Raw genomic sequence first — 18,892 nt, forward strand, 5'->3', positions numbered from 1 at the left:
GCCCATTTACAATTCTACTGTGCATGAACGAGAAATGTCCCCCCTTTAGGAATGGCCTAAAGACACTTCAGTCAGTGGCACTGCCCCGGGGGGTTATTGTCATTCAGTGCTGGGGGAAAAACAAGAAAACACACCAGGACATGGAGAAAACAGTAATGATGTTGGTCCTACCAGTAGCGCCTTACAATAAACCGCTGGTTGAATTGTACATAGTTCAGAAATTTCTGGCTCTTTCAGCGCCAAATCATCGTCACACTACAAAAACTCTCACTGACACAGCTCCATAAAGCAAAATTTGTTAATACGATTAAATCAAAAGAAAGCTACGTGATCATCAGATCTAATAATGCACAATGCCAAAGAGTTAAGTTTTTACTGTTAAAAGCGACGTTTGCTCTGTGAACAGTGGCTTCTCCGCATCACGCCAAACCTGCGCACTCAGAGACCCCAGCTGTTCACCCAGAACTTTTTATAAGAACAAGCCGTGGTAACACAACTCCACTGCAACTTGTCACCTACAGACCTAAGAGCCAAACGAAAGCAAATACAAGTGCTTGCCTCCTACTTCTACAATCAAAATTCTATCAAGCTGAGTAGACAGAACTCCTAAAAGCCCACTAAAAAATTCTGTCAAATTGAGCAAACTTAAAATAATACTGTCTAAACTATTCCCATCATCTACAAACGAAAGGAACGAATTTCAAAAGATCAAACAATATAAAAAAAACAGCTATGACTTTATCCATCCACTACCTACTCGCATATATCAATTCACCCACCATCATGGCATGTTGTTAATCATCCTACCTGTTTGTTTCTCCTTTCCTATCAAACATAATACGTCATTCTTTTCCTTCCTTCTTTTCTTTGTATATTTCCCTCTCGTAACACACCTTTCACAAAAATTTAAAAAAAAAAAAAAATCAACCTGCCTATCCCGTTATCCATTCATTTTCAAGCCTTTTTTCTGTGGTCTCACAGAGTAGGCTAAATGAAAACGGACTGCAACAAGGAAGTGGCTCACAAACTAAGCTGACCTGGTTTCACCGACCAAATAGCATCATTTGCATAGGACTAGGACCAAAAAAGAAAACGTAATAAACAGAAAAAAGGGACATGAAATTGCGATCGAGAAGAAGAAGAGGGACATGAAATGAAATCACAAAAAAATGCAAGTTTATCTACTAAAGCTTCGGACCTACTAGAAAACATTGTAGATACAAACATGAGGAATGGAAAGAGAGAAAAATCACAGCCAGGCAAACGTTGCTGAACAATAAGCACTGTGTCACTTTGTAGGGAACAGACAGGGGAGTTGTGGACTCTGCCATGAATGGACAATTATTTATTTTCCTCCTTAATAAAATAATACTGTAATAACAATATATTTATAATGTCTCGTTGAGCATCCAAAGGGTTACTTGATGCTGTATTTTTCCCAAGCATATCTAAATGTCAGTGTTTTGAAAGTATTTTTTAAAAACTTGCACTGAAACTCGTAATGGACCAATCACAACAAAATTTTCTCGAAAATGAGAAAAAAGTCAGTTAAATTATTTAAACCAAACCAGATTCCCCTTTTCACACAATTTAAAAAAATTAATTAAATCCCTATACATAACGTCTACACCTGCCAATACATCCGCACTGCTTACCAATTGAATTCACAATAAGTAGAGAATGAAAACACATCTAAGACCTCTATATATGTTGCATACAAGACGAGACCTTGCAATCCAGAGGGGTGGAATGTCCGTAAAACGATCAGCATCGTAAAGCATCGGGTAAACAAAGTAAACGACAGAGGAATGCAATCCACAGGGCAAGCCCACTACAGACAGAGAGAACCGATGGACTGGGAGTCTACAACAGGGCATGTCAACTGGTCATTCGATGGGTGAGGAATGATGGACCAGTCAAGACTCTTTTTTCTTTTCGTACAAAAAAAAAAAGTTAAACATCTCCTTCGACGTATTAAGATTAAGATCGTGAACAAATCCGACTTTCACTCTGCTAGTCAGAAACAATCCGGGCCGACAGGGAAACAACGTCCCGGTAGACAGACCAGGATAATCAATAAAAACTCTCCTCAAATGGGAATCAAACAGAGGTCTTCTGCGTACTACAGTAAAGAACCTAACTGTTTCATCAATACGCCGGTAGCCCAGAGCCTTTATCAAAGGAAAATATTCAAATGAGTGAGACACTTTGTCCGTGTGCAGATTTTCAAAAGAACAGCTACCGTATTGTTATACATTTCAGTACATGACACTGACTGCTCCGCTCAACTCTGCATCGTGCTCAGAACAAAACATTGGTTGGCAAATTAAAATAAAACCAATAATAATATTAATACTACTAATAATAATAACAAAAACAACAGGAATTCGCATAGTGCCTAATCCCAGGAGACTCTGAGCACCGTTGAATGTATTGATATCACTCAGCGTAACTGACCACTAGTTCTTCTAGTTCTAGGACATGAGCAGCTGGAAAAGAGCACAGTCTCCAAACTTCACAAACTACGGCAGCTTACAACATTCACACTGAACAATGAGTAGTTTTCACAACAGTAACATATCTGCAGGTACACACAAGGAAATGATAAAAACCCCACACTAAGGAAAAAGACAAAATTCAAACATTTTTATGCGGCTGAAAAAAAAAAGGCAAGTCCTAACAATGGATGTCCATCTATTCCCACATCTTGTACACACTGGAAATAGAAAAAACAAAACAAAACAACAACAATAATCTTTTCTTTCAGAGGTGGAAAACACAGGATATCCAAGCCAACTTTGTCCATAAAAGTATACACAGACATATCAACTGCTCAGTGATAAGACTCAGTCAAACATCACTTTTCAAAATGGCGTATTGTGGAGTCTCACACTAAGCAGTTCATATGATATAAACAATAAAAAATCCCACAAAAAACCAACACATTTTGAAACATACAACTGTACAATCCTATTTATAACATAACGATTCGTCAAATTTGGATAGAGACTCTGAATCCTATAACATAACGATTCGTCAAGTTTGGATAGAGACTCCGAATCCATCAAATCCAAAGTGACACACAAAGAGCAAAGCACGACCCGAAAGTCTTTACAGAGTTTGCTTTTTTGTCTCCCACACAAGCTACTCCTGTGTACCTCATCAGCTGTGGAAACACAAACATTGCTTGAGAGGGGGACGGAGAGACAGAGGGAGAGGGACGAGGGAGAGCTCGAGAGGGGGACGGAGAGAAAGAGGGAGAGCTTGAGAGGGGGACGGAGAGACAGAGGGAGAGGGACAAGGGAGAGCTTGAGAGGGGATGGAGAGAAAGAGGGAGAGCTTGAGAAGGGGACGGAGAGACAGAGGGAGAGCTTGAGAGGGGGATGGAGAGACAGAGGGAGAGCTTGAGAGGGGGATGAAGAGAAAGAGGGGGAGGGAGGGGGGAGAAGGAGAGGAAGAGAGAGAGACGGGCTGACAGACTGCTATATAAGCACAAAGATGTGTTGAGCAGAGCCCACTAAAAGGTTTCTTATACCTTCTCCAAGTCGAGGACTACAACATAAACTTCACCTTGTGACAGATAATACTGTTAACAGCATACTCCCCAAAATATAATATATATATTGCAATTTGTGTTTCTCCTGACCAACTCATGTCTTCCAACGTTATTACAAGTCAGTAAAGTCTTTCATATATGGCAATTAACCCTACAGACAAATTAACAATGTACACTGTCTTCTGCCCTTGTTGTGCTATTGGCATCAGCCTCTTTTATCATCAATAAAATTATTTACAGCTTCAGACAAAACAACAATGCTCATATCCAAGCCTTTAGCGGGCATGACATTCACGATGCTTTTTTTTTTCTTCGACACACAATTTTTGCGGAAACTTCTCCAAAACAAATTCTAATCCTTTGCCAACCCCGTCTTTCCAAGGTATGATATGACAGTTCATCCGTCATTGTCCGACAACGGCCTCTTCAGGGTAAATCATACGGCAAAACATTAAGACTTACAACTCAGGTGTTTGACCAAGCAACATCAGGAAAAAAACTCATTGCACCTAGCATTTTGAACAAGACCACTAAATGAGCAAAATTCAGTGAGCATAACACTATCACTAGTTTTATTATATCATCCTCTCATTCCCCACTCCCATACACATTATTCTAATGATTAGAGCAAATAAAAAGAAATGCTCACGCCAATTTGGAAATAACTTATCTTCAAACATTCACTCTATTTGCTTCTAGCATACATCATCTCACCTGGAATGAAGCATCTTTGTCACACGTGTATGAGCTTGATATCAATCAAAACAGAAGCTTGTAGCCAGAAGATCAAAAAAGCAACCAAAATCTTGCAGCCACTACATAAACATTTGTCTTCATAGATATATATATATATATATGCATATGTATATTTGACCTATATAATTTACCATATGTCTAACACGTTTCAGACCCGCGCTACACGCTGAAGCCAAACACAGCAGACGACGGTCAATCTTGCGCTCACCCAGGGGGACCTCAAATACTTTCCGATCCCATTTGCTTAAATGAAGAAGGGAAGATGAGCCAAATACAACAGTTCTGGGGTTTTTCTTTTGATACTTCGTTTACAAAGACGGTGCTTACCAACCTCAAAATCTGTTTAAAAAAAAAAAGGTTTAGGCTAATCTCCAACTTCAGTATGCTCTCATTTTATAACATTAGGATTTCAGCATTGAAGCATGGCGGGGGGGGGAAAGCACCACATTAGACAAGAGAACCCAATGGGTCACCCACATACACAATACATACACATATATATATACACGTATATATATAAAACACATTGAGAGAGAAAACGTGAACCTCCCTCCCCTCTGTAAACTCATTAATTGGGCCCTGCAGAATCGAACTCGCCGGCCATGGAGGACGTGTCAAACGACGTGCTCTCCACCTTGACGTAGGTCCCCAGCAGGTTCTGTATCTCCTCCAGGAGGGGCTCGCACAGCTTCTGGTAGCCCTTGTCCATGGTCAGGTGCAGGAAGTCGTACATGACGTTGCGGGGGATGGTGCCCTCGGCGGACATGAACTCCTTGTCTTCCACCCGGAGGAAGGTGGTCATCGCCCGGCCCTCCAGCTCCTCGGCGAGCCGCTTGTTGACGGCACAGTGTTTCTCTCGCAGCGGGTTGGGCTGCTGACCTCGAGGTAGGAGACCCTGAAGAGGGAAACGTTCATAGTATAGTTAACGTTCATAGTATAGTTAACGTTCATAGTATAGTTAACGCTCATAGTATAGTTAATGTCCATAGTATAAAATTACCTTGAGTGTTACAAGAGCAAGAGGTCCACTCTATTATGTCATGAAATGCACATAAACAAGACTTTCGGTACCTTATACAACCTTACGCACTTGTGAAAGCCTTAAAACTTTTTCCAAAACTGAAACTGAAGACTTTCCCACACGTTAACAATTTATACAATTACACAATAGTTTACTTCCTCCTTCAATATTTCACAAAAACCAAAGCATCTTTAGAGGAGAACATCTTTTAAGCGAAATGGAAGACATAAGAGTTAAGGTGAATAGCAGCTTCTGCTATAGCCCATGAGACCAATTCTGGGAGACAAGAATTTGCCACATTTTGAGCATTTAAAAGCTTCATCTCCACATGTGGGCGTGTGCAGATTGTGGGCTTTTCTTTTGGCTTCAGCATTTCTAGTCTGTGATGTTTCTTATGATTTGCTACCTTTTATGATCACTGCTTTCCAACTGGGCCTGTCAGGAGCTAGGCTCTCCCATACACACAACTAAGACTAAATGCATTGTAAAGGTGAGTTCACATTCACGTCTATTTTCCCAACGAAAGAGTAATCGGAATTCTACGACAGTAATGGCAATAACCTGCTCCTAAAAAGACCGTAATGTTACAACGTATTTTGTTTAAATTATTGTTTGTCTTTGACACTTTTTCTTATTTAAAGACGTTGAGCTTTGTGGAAGCAACAGAGTGGAGGGGGAGGAAATTACCTCCTTTTTGTGCTGCAAGAAAAAAGGGCTTACCATCTCCACTCACCACCACAAATGAGAAAATGTGTGCATGCATGTTTGTAAGCAGTGTGAGTGAGAGCATGAGAGTGAATACTCAGACATAAGTTGGTGCAAACATGCTTTTTTTTTGGGGGGGGGGGGGTGCACCAATAAATTGGCAATTGTAAATGTAACACATAGGGATTGAGTTAAAATATTAGAAATTGAGGAAGAAGAGGAGCTGGCTTTGGTATCCACTTATCACACTTTTTCTTCAATTGCGCAAATTTTTAAATCACGATCCGTCCATTAAGGGGAGAAAAGAGGTGAGATATTATATTCCGCAACGATCCATCCTCCTGCTTCACCGAGCTCTCTCTAGGACTTACAATGACGATGAGATGGGAGGCCGGCTGCTTCTCCTGGATGGCCCGAGTGACGGCCAGGACACCTTCAGCGACTTGGTCCGCGGAGTGCGAGTGGTTATTGGTCCCCACCAACAGCACAATCACCTGCCACAGGGAGAGACAACTGCCAGGTCAAAAACAAAACGTGGTACTGTTTTTTTTTTTTTTTTTAAGAAGGCGCGTTATGCGGACATCCACACAATTTAGGTCATTTAAGAAGTAGGCTACTGACCCTGTCTGTCAGGGCCAACTCAGAATAGAACATCCCTGTAGAAAGACTGAGGTACCGGTACTCAATCAAAATTTTCCCCACTCGCGAATCGAACTCCGGTTTCCTGAGCGTGACAGCAAAGTGTCTAACCGCTACACCACAGACATTGGTGTGTTACTGTCTGTAATTGTACTTTCAGGACCTATTTCAAACATATTGTCCTGGGATGTACATACTTTTTTTGGCAGAAGGGGTGGTGGCGGTTGGGAAAGAGGGGGGAAGGGGAAAGGAAGGGATGGGGCATAGGAGGTGGGAATGACAACTGGTCGCTTTTAAACACAAGGGGGCTATCCTGTAAATTGCTGCTTTGAGAAACACAAGGGGGCTATCCTGTAAAATGCTGCTTTGAGAAACACAAGGGGGCTATCTTGTAAAATGCTGCTTTGAGAAACACAAGGGGGCTATCCTGTAAAATGCTGTTTTTAGAAACACAAGGGGGCTATCCTGTAAAATGCTGTTTTGAGAAACACAAGGGGGCTATCCCGTAATATGCTGGTTTGAGAAAATCGAAGGTAACGTTTTTGGACCCTAGTTCTGTTTCTTTCAAAGACAAGAAGAGTTTTCTCTATAACCAAACAAATATAAACAGCAATGAAACCAAACTTCTTCTAGAGGTAGGGCAATGCCCACTTTTAGTATAGGTCAAGATTTCTGGAAACCCTTGAAATCTGGGTTAGCCCGCTTGTCCTTAAAAGCCACTAATTAATGCTGATAAATACCAAAAAAATCAATTTTACTCTTATGTGATTCATGACGTTCTAAGCACCGGAATTGAAGAGCAGGTAAACAATTGATCAACTTTCCAGTAAAAGTGCTGTATCTGATTATTTTCTCAATTTGAAAATCAGAAGAAAAAACCCCCCTACCCACTATAATAGCATTGAGGTCGGAAAAGCAAAATCCTTGTCTGTTTGAACATGTAGGTTGCAGATGTGAAACATTTTAAAGAACGGCTCACATATAGAAAATATTGAAAGCACCAAACTAAATAATACGAGCACAGAACCCAAACACTTCAAATAACATCAAATGGAAGAAGAACTAAATTTAAAAAAAAAAAGTTTTTCCATTTACAGTAGATCTTACGTGCTTTATCCCATTTCCTGATATTAAAATTTTTTTTTATACACAAAACGTAAAGTAGTGTTTTGGTGAATCTGTGAGGGGGGTGTTTCTTTTTTTTTTTCAGAACCAAAATTATATTATTATTATGTCACTAAAAAATCAAGGCTTTTGCATCCCGATTGACATTCTGAATTTTTAGGCAAGAAGAAGCACTTGGTCGTTCCTTTTTTTTTTTTTTTTTTTTGCTTTCCTCAAATTTTCACATAGCCGTTCTAAAATCATCCAGGTAGCCATTATGGGCTAAAATATCCACGCAGGCATTCTAAACCATACACTGAAATGACAAGACAGCCATGAAAGGCGCCATCCACACAGAGAGAAGCCACATCATCATGAGAAGTCAGAGAGGCCACATGGCGAGATGTGAACACCTGGAATGAGCACACACCTTTGGTTGCACCTGGTCCAGCTCTCCATTGAGCACACGCCACAGGACGTGCTGCGTGTTGTCGCCGCCGATGCCAAAGTTCAGGCAGTGCAAAGGCTCAAACATCTCTTTCCACAGCTGTTGTTCCAGGATATACGAGGAGCAGGAGAAAGGGGGGGGGGGGGGGGGGGAAGTGTCGTTGAAAAAATGAAAAAGTGTGCAAAAAGACAAAGTGAGAAATGTCGTTTGTTTGAATCACTTTTTTTGCAGAGGATTTACGGCGCTCGCAACTGCATCAATAATAAAAACATAATAATAATAATAATAACTGCATTTATACAGCGAATATCCAAGTTCTACAGCACGCACTAGTGCTCGAAAACTCATTTAGACAAGCACATCAACACAACGGTGGTCTAGTGTAGGGAAAAAGTACGACAGACAGACAGACAGATGGAAACAACAGATGAAAAAAAAAAAGAAAAGAAGCAGGACTCACCAGTGGCACCTTTCTTGCAACCACATAAATTATTGTTTCTTAACAGCTCGTCTGTCTCAAAAGAAAAAGTACACCAATAGAAGGCCACAAGAGTGTGGGAGGTCGAGTGTGATATGTTTAGTTTAGTTTTAGTAATAGTTTTACGGCACTCGCAACTGCATAAGGTCATATGAGCGCCAGAAGATTAGAGGTGTTACAGGAGAGTAACAAACATAAAAAAGAAGAAGGGGAGATAAGGACGACAGATGTTTGATTAGGAAAGAAGGAGCAAACCCCACCAGAGCACCCGCCTACCACCCACGTATGATATGTTTAGTTTTTAGTTTTAGTAAAGAGTTTTACGGCACTCGCAACTGCATAAGGTCGTATGAGCGCCAGAAGATTAGAGGTGTTACAGGAGAGTAACAAACATAAAAAAGAAGAAGGGGGAGATAAGGACGACAGATGTTTGATTAGGAAAGAAGGAGCAAACCACACCAGAGCACCCGCCAACCACCCACGTATGATAATGTACTGAGCACAGAGGCTGTGGAGTCTCTAGAAAAAAGCCACAATCAGCGCAAAACATTAAGACAGTAGTAACAGGGGAAAAAAAAAGACCAAATAAAAAAGCACCAAATTACTACACCGCGGGATGGCAGTCAGTTTGATAGGAAAGAAAGGAGGAGAAAACTCAACATACATGAAAGGTGAACTCACTCAACTCCGGGAGTTTTTCCCGCAGCAATTGTACCCATAAATAAACCGGTCATTTCGGCACTTATGTAAAGGCCCACTAGTAACCAAAAATACACTCCAATTGCTTTGAAATTAGGCACAAACTACAACCTTTTTTGGGGGGTAAGTGTTTGTTTGTTTGTTTTGTTTAGTATAGGGTTTTACGGCGCTCGCAACTGCATAAGGTCATATGAGTGCGCGGGATACACCTAATACTTTTTCGTTGGTAGGAAATTTTGAATTTTGCCCGGAAGGCGGCCGAAGCCTACTCTTATCGATTTTAGACCACCAAGGGATCTTTAACGTGCGCAACTTGCACACGGGCCCTCCGAGATTTTTCGCCCTTGTCCGAGAAGGCTAGGTGTAGATCTTTCCTACCAGAAGATCAGGGGTGTGGCAGAAAGACAGCAGTTAGGAGGAGCCAAGGAGTAGCAGTAGAAAGGCTGCAGAAAGAGTCAGGAGCCCAGAGGTGGGGGCAAAGGAGGTGAGGGGGTGGGGGCAGAAAGTGGAAATGAAAGCAGACAACAGAACATTGTTAGAGATTAGGAAAGGATGTGAAAGGAGACAATTTTAGAGAAGAAAATTTTTTGGTCGCTACCCGGAATCGAACCAGGGACCTTTGAATGAGAGGCCAACACCTTAACCTCTAGGCCACGAGAGCCCCCTGTAAGTGTTTTACGGCGCTCGCAACTGCATGAGGTCATATGAGCGCAAAGGACACATTCAACTTCTTCAGTTGGAAGGAAATGTTGAATTTCACCCGCGCGGCGGCGGCCGAAGCCTACTCTTACAAAAAGTACAACCTAAGATGGATCTTTAGACATACCAAATTTGAAGTATGCAGCTTTAGTAGTTTTGCTTTGGGGCGTCGTACAAATTTGGCATTTTCTGGGGGCTTGTAATTTTTTTTCAGGGCCAAAATAAAAGAAGCCTGCAATGATATTCAAATATGCTAAAGATAGTCTAGATTTATATATTGTACGTCATGTATAAAGAAGACTGTTGAATACTTTCATAAATTTTAAAAAATGTATGCGCGACAAAGACAGAGAGAATCGATTGCGAGACATGCTCAGCTGATCAGTGCGAACAAAAGTGCTGAAAGTGCCTTTATAAAAACCGTGATTTCTCCGTGTGCAACGACAGTAGAAACAAAATTCCAGCTCTCCTCTAGGCAGAATTGGCCGGGGAAATAATAAATTGACCTCATATAAAACTTGAGCCCCCTTTCCGAAACGAAATAACTAGTATACGGAACAAAACTATAGAACCAAATTATCTCGGTCCTGGGATTGAACGCAGCCCGTGAGCTGACCAAGATATCTCGGTCACAGGATTGAGTGAGTTAAAAGAACGTTCTTCAGTACATAATATAGGTTGCAAAACACCAACAGATATTTTAATAAAACTCAGCGCTGCACAGAGAGTTTTCACACAAAGTCAGTGACATCTCACCAGTAACAGACCTTATGCAATTAACTAGGGGGTGAATTAACAGAAGAAAAAAAAAGAGGCAGATTAAAAAACAGGAAAAAAAGTGCAAGCAATCAAATTATTTGCTTGTCCCAGGGTTGATCTTGTGTTTGGTTGGAGAGTGCTCTGGTGGGCCTCGCTCCTTCTTTCCTATCAAACATCTAACATACTTATCCCTCCTTTTTTTTTCTTTGTACAAGTACGTTACTCTTTAGTAACACCTCTAAACTTTAGCACTTAGATGACCTTATTGTGTTGTAAATGCCATAAAACCTTTCGACGTTATTAAAACTAAAACTAAAGGTTGACCCTACTTGCTAGCCTGACTTACCCTGGACTGTGCCATGAGAGCTATGAGAGAGTCCCCAATGAGAACAACTTCTGGTTCCTTCTCCTTGGCATCATGCAAGAATGAGTTGTGCTGGGGAGTAAACATTTTGACAATAATTTACTTCCTGTCAATTCAGAACAGGACGTGCAAAACTGTGCAAAGCATTTATCATATCAAAAGTGTAAACACACACACACACACACACACACACACACGCACAAACTTAATTTTCAATTGACTATCCCCATAACAGTTGGGGGAAAATGAATGAGTCCTCAGCAGACTCACAGTTTCTAAACTGAATTCTCTCCCATGGAAGTTTCATGAAATTCCATTTGTTGATACACATACTTTTCTTTTACTTTTTGGCCTAGCCTAGCCCTAGGGCTATGGCCTATACTCTCTCATACTGAGCGTCTAAGCTACGGCACATCACTTTTGGAGTGGCTCACTTAATGCGTCTCTCCACACAATCTCTCTCTGCCGCCTGCATAATCTCACTCATCACTGGACCGGCCAATCACAACGCTGCACCACAGGCTGTCTGTTTGGAGCCCACCTAGAGCCCCCCAAAACCCTTCCCCCCAGCCAGAGCTCGCTCGATCTCTCCTGTTGTATCCGAGTTCTAGCCTTTCCTTGCCCTGCTATACCCAAGCACAGGTAATTGAGTTAACATAGAAAACCCCCCCCAAAAAACAGGGATCCCAGTAAGGTCTCGCTGTAGTCATGTTCTACTGAATTACAATGGCGATCAGCAAAGAACGTTAGTGAATTTTTATGTATTTTCCTTGGTCTTTCCCAGGGCAATAGACAGATTTCCTCAAATTCCGGGTCTCGTCGATTTTTTTTCAAATTCCTGTAATTCCCGGGTCCTGGCAGTCACCCTGCAGAATCGCGAAGTCGGTGGCTTATCTTTCAAAATCGGTGGATCCGTAGTCTGACTAAAAAGTCGGTGTTCTACAGATTTTTTCTGTAGGGTTGGCAGGTATGCTAGAGGCGGTCTGTTCATTACCACTGTCATTGTGAGTCATTAAATCATCTGAACTATAGCAAAACCAAGACCATTTATTCTATTAGCAATGTCAATTTGGTCCCCGTTTGCGGGTGAATTTTTGTAATGGGTCGTTGCGTAGGCGACTAATTTTCTTAACTCCAATCTGCTCTATTTCTGGACCAATGTGAATGAAACTCGGCAACCAATCAGAAAATAGGGCAAACTAAAGATATGTGGACGTTGAAGTTCGTACACATAAATTAACCTGTACTTTTGGTGTCGGGAACACTTTTGTATCGGGTGTACCTAAAACTATAAATGATCTTGAATTTCAACATCGAGAAGGTAAGAGATCTATCTTTCCTCTATAGCGTCCTCAAATTTGAACGTTTCGTGTTTAGTACTTGTTTAGACCCGATCCTAAAAGTACCACTACCCCCCTGTCCAAAGTGGCTTCGCACGGAGATCGGCCATTTTCCCCTCACTCTCTCGGCAAAAATATGTGACCTACAAATTCCCGCATGACTATTCTGAGCCCCTTCAGTGGTCACTTGAAATAGGACAAGGGGGTGCGCCCATCCGGTTGTTTTTCTCTCTGTTCCCATGTAACATCGCAATGGGGGCATTTTGAGGCGAGCTTATAAATCTCGCCTTGGGGTGTTCGCGTCTCAACGGGAAAAAACAATTAAATTTTAATTGCACGGCATGCTAGATTGAATTAACTTATATTTTAAAGTTGACATGGTCTAAAGTCATCAAAGAAAGCTTTGCCATTATATAGTCACGCTGCCAACATATTCTTAAAGATCCCATGTAGCGGTACGATGCTATAAAAATAAAATGCTCTCATCCCGAAACCCCTTTTTCGCAAATTCGTAATATGTACACTAAAATTAGGCAGTTTAGTGAAAATTTCAAATATGTCTGGTATGCTTTGAAATACTTCCATTTGAAAGCTCTTGCCTTCATGATCATAAAACAGTTTAAATTTTGTTGATATCTTTTTTAGTTAAAAAGTTATGGCGATTTTTCATGCCTAAAATCCGGCCAATTTCAGGCCACTTTGTGACACAAAAATGCAACTTTACAACACAAATGACCATTACTCAACACAAAATGCATATTTTTTAAAGTGTTGTACATCAGTTTGTTGGGAATTTTACACAGAATGCACACAAAACTACAAAACACCTCTTTACAAAGTCACAGAAATATTTTTTGGGTACTTCTAGAGGTTCAGGGTGATAAAAAATCCCCTGCAAGGATAACCCGAAATGGACAAAATGGGCTATATCTTTGCTGCTAATGGTCATATTTAGACAAATTTGATAATGTAAATGTAAAAATATCCAGAAAATAACAACATTAAATTATTAGGTGCTGAAAGTGAAAGACTGAGCAGAGGCTCAGATAAACTTTGTTCTCTACTACTATACTACTAACAAGTAAGTTTGCGCAAAACTGATTTAAGAAAAGGTTGTCTCATAAAAGCAATTGTTATGATGAGATTTATTATTAACTCTGAAATATATAGCTAGATGCTGAATCTAACATCAATTAGAACTGTGCAATTCAAGCTTTATTTCAATTCCAAAGCCCAAAGGCATAAATAGTTAGATATGCTGGCTTTTTTTTACTGTTTCTAGCCTACTACTGCTGAATTCTAGATTTATCTATCATTTGCACTATTCAAGAGCCAAATATGGTAAAATAAAAGCAAAACTGCGAATTCTTTTGTCTGTCTGTTCATAATTTCATAGCCGCACATATTATTATTATCCGGAGAAACAAGTAAAGCGCGAATAAATGCGATGCCGGCGCAATACGTTATCACAGTGTGCAGGGGAGAGCGGGGGCGCCGGGTCGCTGACCGGCCGTTTCGGCGTTTTGTATGCATTTTTACGGGAAGCGCCGTAGCGTTGTGCGAAGTTCAACCTAAACAAGTCGGGTGTCAAAAGAAACTAGAATGGATAATCTATAACTTCTGAAAGATTCATAAATATACAGCCAGTAGTTTTCATTTTATCGCGTTGTAAAAACTGCCTTGTTTTCAGATGCAAATATTTCCAGTTCTACTGAACCGATTTTCACGCAAAGACCGCCATTTTGAAGACCTTTCTTTTCTGTTTAAAAAGATGTATCGGGAGTGGTAGTGCAATTCGCAAAACGAAACAAAACTGTGAGTTGTTTAGACCCACCGCAGCGCGAGGCTTCACGGCCGGTCACAAAAATCTACGGGGCGTACCGCGGCCGATTCGTCCTGCCGCGAGCGCGTTCACTAAACTGCCTACTAAAATTTTAATTATTTATCAAAATAACTACGAAATGATTAGTAAATCTGACTGCAGAAATGATTTCTCCACCCAAAAATACATTGCGTAACCAAGTTTCTTTTTAACACTCCTATTAATTATTAATTACTGAGATATCGTTGATTTTCTTACAGAATCTGCTATTGCGTGGTCCACTTTTAGGATGTATTTTTCTATATACGTGGGTTATCCATATTTTGCCGACCTTTACAACCCCATAACTTTTTTTATTTACGAACCGAATCTTAAAATTCAAGAAGTATAATTTTTAGAATTGAAAATTCTTTCTTATGTGACAAATAAAAAAGGGCTAAAGTGAAAACTGAAAAGGATGGGGGTGCAATTCACAAAAATAATGGTTTGTGAAAGATTTTAGTGCCAAAATTATTCTCAGCACACAAAAAACAATAATATAATTATAGTACCGAAAAATAGTCTAAAATGGGTTTGGATCTTCTATAAATTTACTCATGCGACTACACACAGGGCGTTACAAACCGGGCTACGGTTGGCTGAACCTTTGACCCATGAATACATTAAGTAGGCCTACGGTAGGCTACTCTTGGCGCTCTCCCTGTCACTCTCACCACCCCCTCTATCTCTTTCCCACGGTAGTGTAACAAACAAAAAAGTCCCCAATTTGTAACATGTATTACTCTAGATCTAGATTAGATCTCGATAGAGATTCTTCTTCTAATTTCTTCATCTTCTTCTTGTTCTCCTCCTCCTTCTTTTTCATCATCTCCTCCTCCTCCTCATTCTTCTTCTTCTTTTTCTTCTCCTCCATCTACACCTCCTCCTCCTACTCAATTCTCCTTCATAGAGATCTTCTTCTTCTTCCATGATGAGCATTCAAATCCAAAATGAGTGAGAGAAAACAGTCAAAGGCACGAGACCGAAACCGTAAATTCCCTTTCTTCCCAGAGCACCGTAAGCCAAGGCTACTTAACTTAATCTATTCATGGCCCACAGGTTCAGCCAATTGTAGCCCGGTTTACACCCTGCGTGTAGTCGCATGTTAAATTTATCGGTGGCCTTAACCCTGGAAGCGCGCAGGCCCTAAATAAAGGGCGTGAGCCGGGCTACCCGGGAAGCGCGCACGCCCTATATATAAGGCTGACCTACTTCGACCGGGAAGCGCGCAGGCCCTATATAAAGGGCTTAGACGCTGACCCTTTTCAATGGAAAATTCCAGTGTTCCTTATGTGGAAAATGACGTAGTCAATTACAGGTTAAAGTTATAAATAGTGACCAATGACTTTGCAAGTTATCTTGACCTCGTAGAGCGTCTCTTGGCCGAGATATCGATCGATAAAGTGACGCTGTCCCGCTGAGCGACTACACGCTATGTGTTATCACTTGTTTCGCTGTGCTGATGTACTAATTGTTGAGTCTATCGCGTTCTCGGCTTTGCTTGTATTTATTTGATCGCTGATAATTTTTCAATGGCTCATTCTATCAGCTTAAAGAAAATGCATGCTTTTTATCATCCGTTGAGCCGTAAATGGTCATTTTTCAGTAGCAGGTATACATTTCGGGTGTCTCAGCTGTTTCCCCTCCCGCCAAACCCCCATGTTTACAACTGATCGGCGCGGCGGCGGGGCATTTTTTGGCGGGTTACTTTCGTACTTGAGTATAAATGTCTATGGAGTTAGGCCGGGACTACTTCTTCTGAAGAGTGCTGTGGAATAGACCTTGGTCTCGTTCGTTTTACGCAATTTAGTCATCTTACAGCCTTCTCACCAGGCTCATCCAGCGACCATCTCCTTGCGCATCTTCCACGGGCTTGGGATCGGTGGCTGGATTTGACATAATGATGCACGTCAAAAGGTGCAGTTTCAACAAACCTCCTTCTCGAAACTAAAATGAAGTGCCTAACAACCACACGGTTCAAATACAAAATAATAAGAAGTGTGAATAGAATTAGCAGTTCTGTTGTAGTTCTGAAGTTCTCGTTCGATTCTTGCAGCTGAACAAAAAAATTTACTACACAAACAACGGACACAAACCGGAAGTAGTTACGGTTTTCCATAAAACCATAAAACATCAACAATACAAAACTATGCCCCGTCTGTTGATTGAAGTTTTTTTTTTTACGAAATAAAAAGAAGAGGAGTACCTGAATCTTTAAAAAAAATAGTTACGCCTTTAGGCTATGATTTGTTTGTTTTCTTCATTTTTGTTCGCTCGTAAAAAAACAGGGAGCGGCAGGGGGGGGGGGGGTGTCATATATTAGTTTGTATTGTCTGTTACGGAGAACTACAATGACTAAGGCTAGTTTCAATAAAATGAGCCCAATCCTGAAAAATTGAAACATCTCACTCAATGAACACCAAAATGAAAGTCCTGAAATGCTATGTTTGGTCAACCCTTCTATATAGCTGTGAATGCTGGACAATCACTAAAGACAGTGAAAATAAAATAGAAGCAATAGAAATGTGTTTTCTTAGGAGACTGCTAAGCAGGGGCGGCTCGTGGGTCTAAAAAGTGGGCGTGCACAATTAAGCTATCTTAGGCTGAAGATAATCAAAGGCAAAGTAAATTGGATGGTGTATAATTTTAGGATCTTTGGGTTGGTGAACTAAATCTGTTTGTTAGCTAAACGTCAATTTCATTCATCCTGCATTAGAACTGAACACTAAAGTAATACCTTTCCTTTTACCACTCCACTACAAAACCGTTCAAAAGCACAACTCATAGGACGGTGACTTAAGTATGTCACGTTCACCTCCCTCAGGTTCACGGTCACAGAGTCACTAATAGCGACAAGACAATGAACCAATCACAATTCACTTAAGCACTCTGCTGGATTGCTCCGGGGCCCACATAATTTTGGCATGGAATAGTGCTCAGTCTATGGCGTTTATTTTTAGATTGCCTACTGTGGGCTATATTTCGGCGCTATTCGGCAGGAGCATATTTGAAATGTGCCGTCTTATTAAGATTAATGTAGCGCCAAACTCACTACAAGTGTCGTCATCGCTTGGGTTATCCCAAAGAGCGATTTATAGGTCAGGTTTCCACTGTTGAATATCCTGTTATGTTAAGATACAGCGCATGAACTTGAGCATGGCATAGTGGATGTTTTACGGCGCTATAGAATAGAAATGACAGCTATGGCGCCAGCGAGGGCCTTGTTTTGAAATAATATTTGGCTAGTATTTGTTTCTTGCGTCTTTTATTTTATTTATTATTGTGGGTGCTTTACGTCATAGAACATTAAAACATTTTGGGCGGCACTGCACGACCGTGCTCTATGGACGAATCGCGCCTGCTGCTAAGAGTATCGTGGAATTGGAAGGAAAAGAAAGCAAATGAGGTAGTGCTTGATGAAGCCCACGTGGGACGCTCAGGGACACCTGAATAGACATAGATCTAAGGGTCTTGAACATCTAGCTCTCACAGGCAAAATTGAGGGCAAGCGAGGCTGGTGTAGGCCCTGAACAACATACTTTGGGAACCTAAACAAATGAGTAACAGGGAAAGATCAGGGAAACGTAGTGCAATGGATAAGATTATATTGACGTTCTAACAAATTTCACACAGGGTAAGGTGTTCAAATCATCATAAATCCAGTTAGTGACCCCATTTTTTTAAATTACCCACACTCCCTCTGATAAGTAAGAACTACAATGTCGAGTCTCGCCAATCTAAGACTCCACTTGTAGGCCTACACCTTTGCCACAAAATTAAATATAGATCTATGTTGTTTCAAAAATATTAGTAGCATGCAGTCAGTCTCACCCCCATCTTTTCAACAAATATGTACAGAGCAAATAATGAGAGAATCGGTCCTAGATATATCATAGATGCAATGGGTGTGAAAATTGTTGTACGGTGATCTCGCCACACTTTTACAACAAAGGCTAAGCCTACTGCATACTAGGCCTATCGCAGGCCCACGGAACAAATAATGAGATATTCAGGCATAGAAGACATGGATTTCAAAATAGAAGGCAGAAGCATTGCTAATCTTAGACAGAGGCCTTGGCCTATATATACCGACGACGCGGTACGTATATATAGCCCTTATGTAAATCTAGCGTACACAGTCACGAACATGAGACCGGTCTTACACACCGAGAAGATGCTGCTAGCAATAAAGCAAGACTGAAATTCAACACCCCCTGCCCACCCTCCCCCCCCAAAAAAAAAGAAGAAAAAAAAGTCACACAGGATACTATGATAGGCATATGCCAGAAGCGGGAAGACAAAATCTCCAGCAGATAAAACATTAATGGAAGAAAGCTGGGACAACGACTTTAAATACTTAAAATTAACGAAAAAAAGCGCGGCTTGGAACATTCAGTAAAGATGTAAGAGGCAGAATAGGCGTATAAGTCTTTTTTGTCCAGATCCTGGCAGATCGGTTTTTT

General features: G+C 40.9%; 1 protein-coding gene across 1 annotated transcript; it reads right to left on the reverse strand.

The window, feature by feature from the left end:
- Positions 1–978: 978 nt before the first annotated feature.
- On the reverse strand, positions 979–16,542 carry LOC101848246 (platelet-activating factor acetylhydrolase IB subunit gamma). The gene is made up of 5 exons (XM_005110592.3): positions 16,260–16,542; positions 11,211–11,300; positions 8,212–8,328; positions 6,410–6,532; positions 979–5,207 (listed from the first exon to the last, which is right to left on the reverse strand). Exons 1-5 carry the CDS (start codon positions 16,326–16,328, stop codon positions 4,881–4,883), a joined length of 726 nt encoding a protein of 241 aa, XP_005110649.1. The 5' UTR covers positions 16,329–16,542; the 3' UTR covers positions 979–4,880.
- Between the last annotated feature and the right edge of the window lie 2,350 nt (positions 16,543–18,892).

The sequence above is a fragment of the Aplysia californica genome, unplaced genomic scaffold, assembly GCF_000002075.1.
Source record: "Aplysia californica isolate F4 #8 unplaced genomic scaffold, AplCal3.0 scaffold00913, whole genome shotgun sequence".
In the NCBI taxonomy this organism is placed as follows: Eukaryota; Metazoa; Mollusca; class Gastropoda; order Aplysiida; family Aplysiidae; genus Aplysia; species Aplysia californica.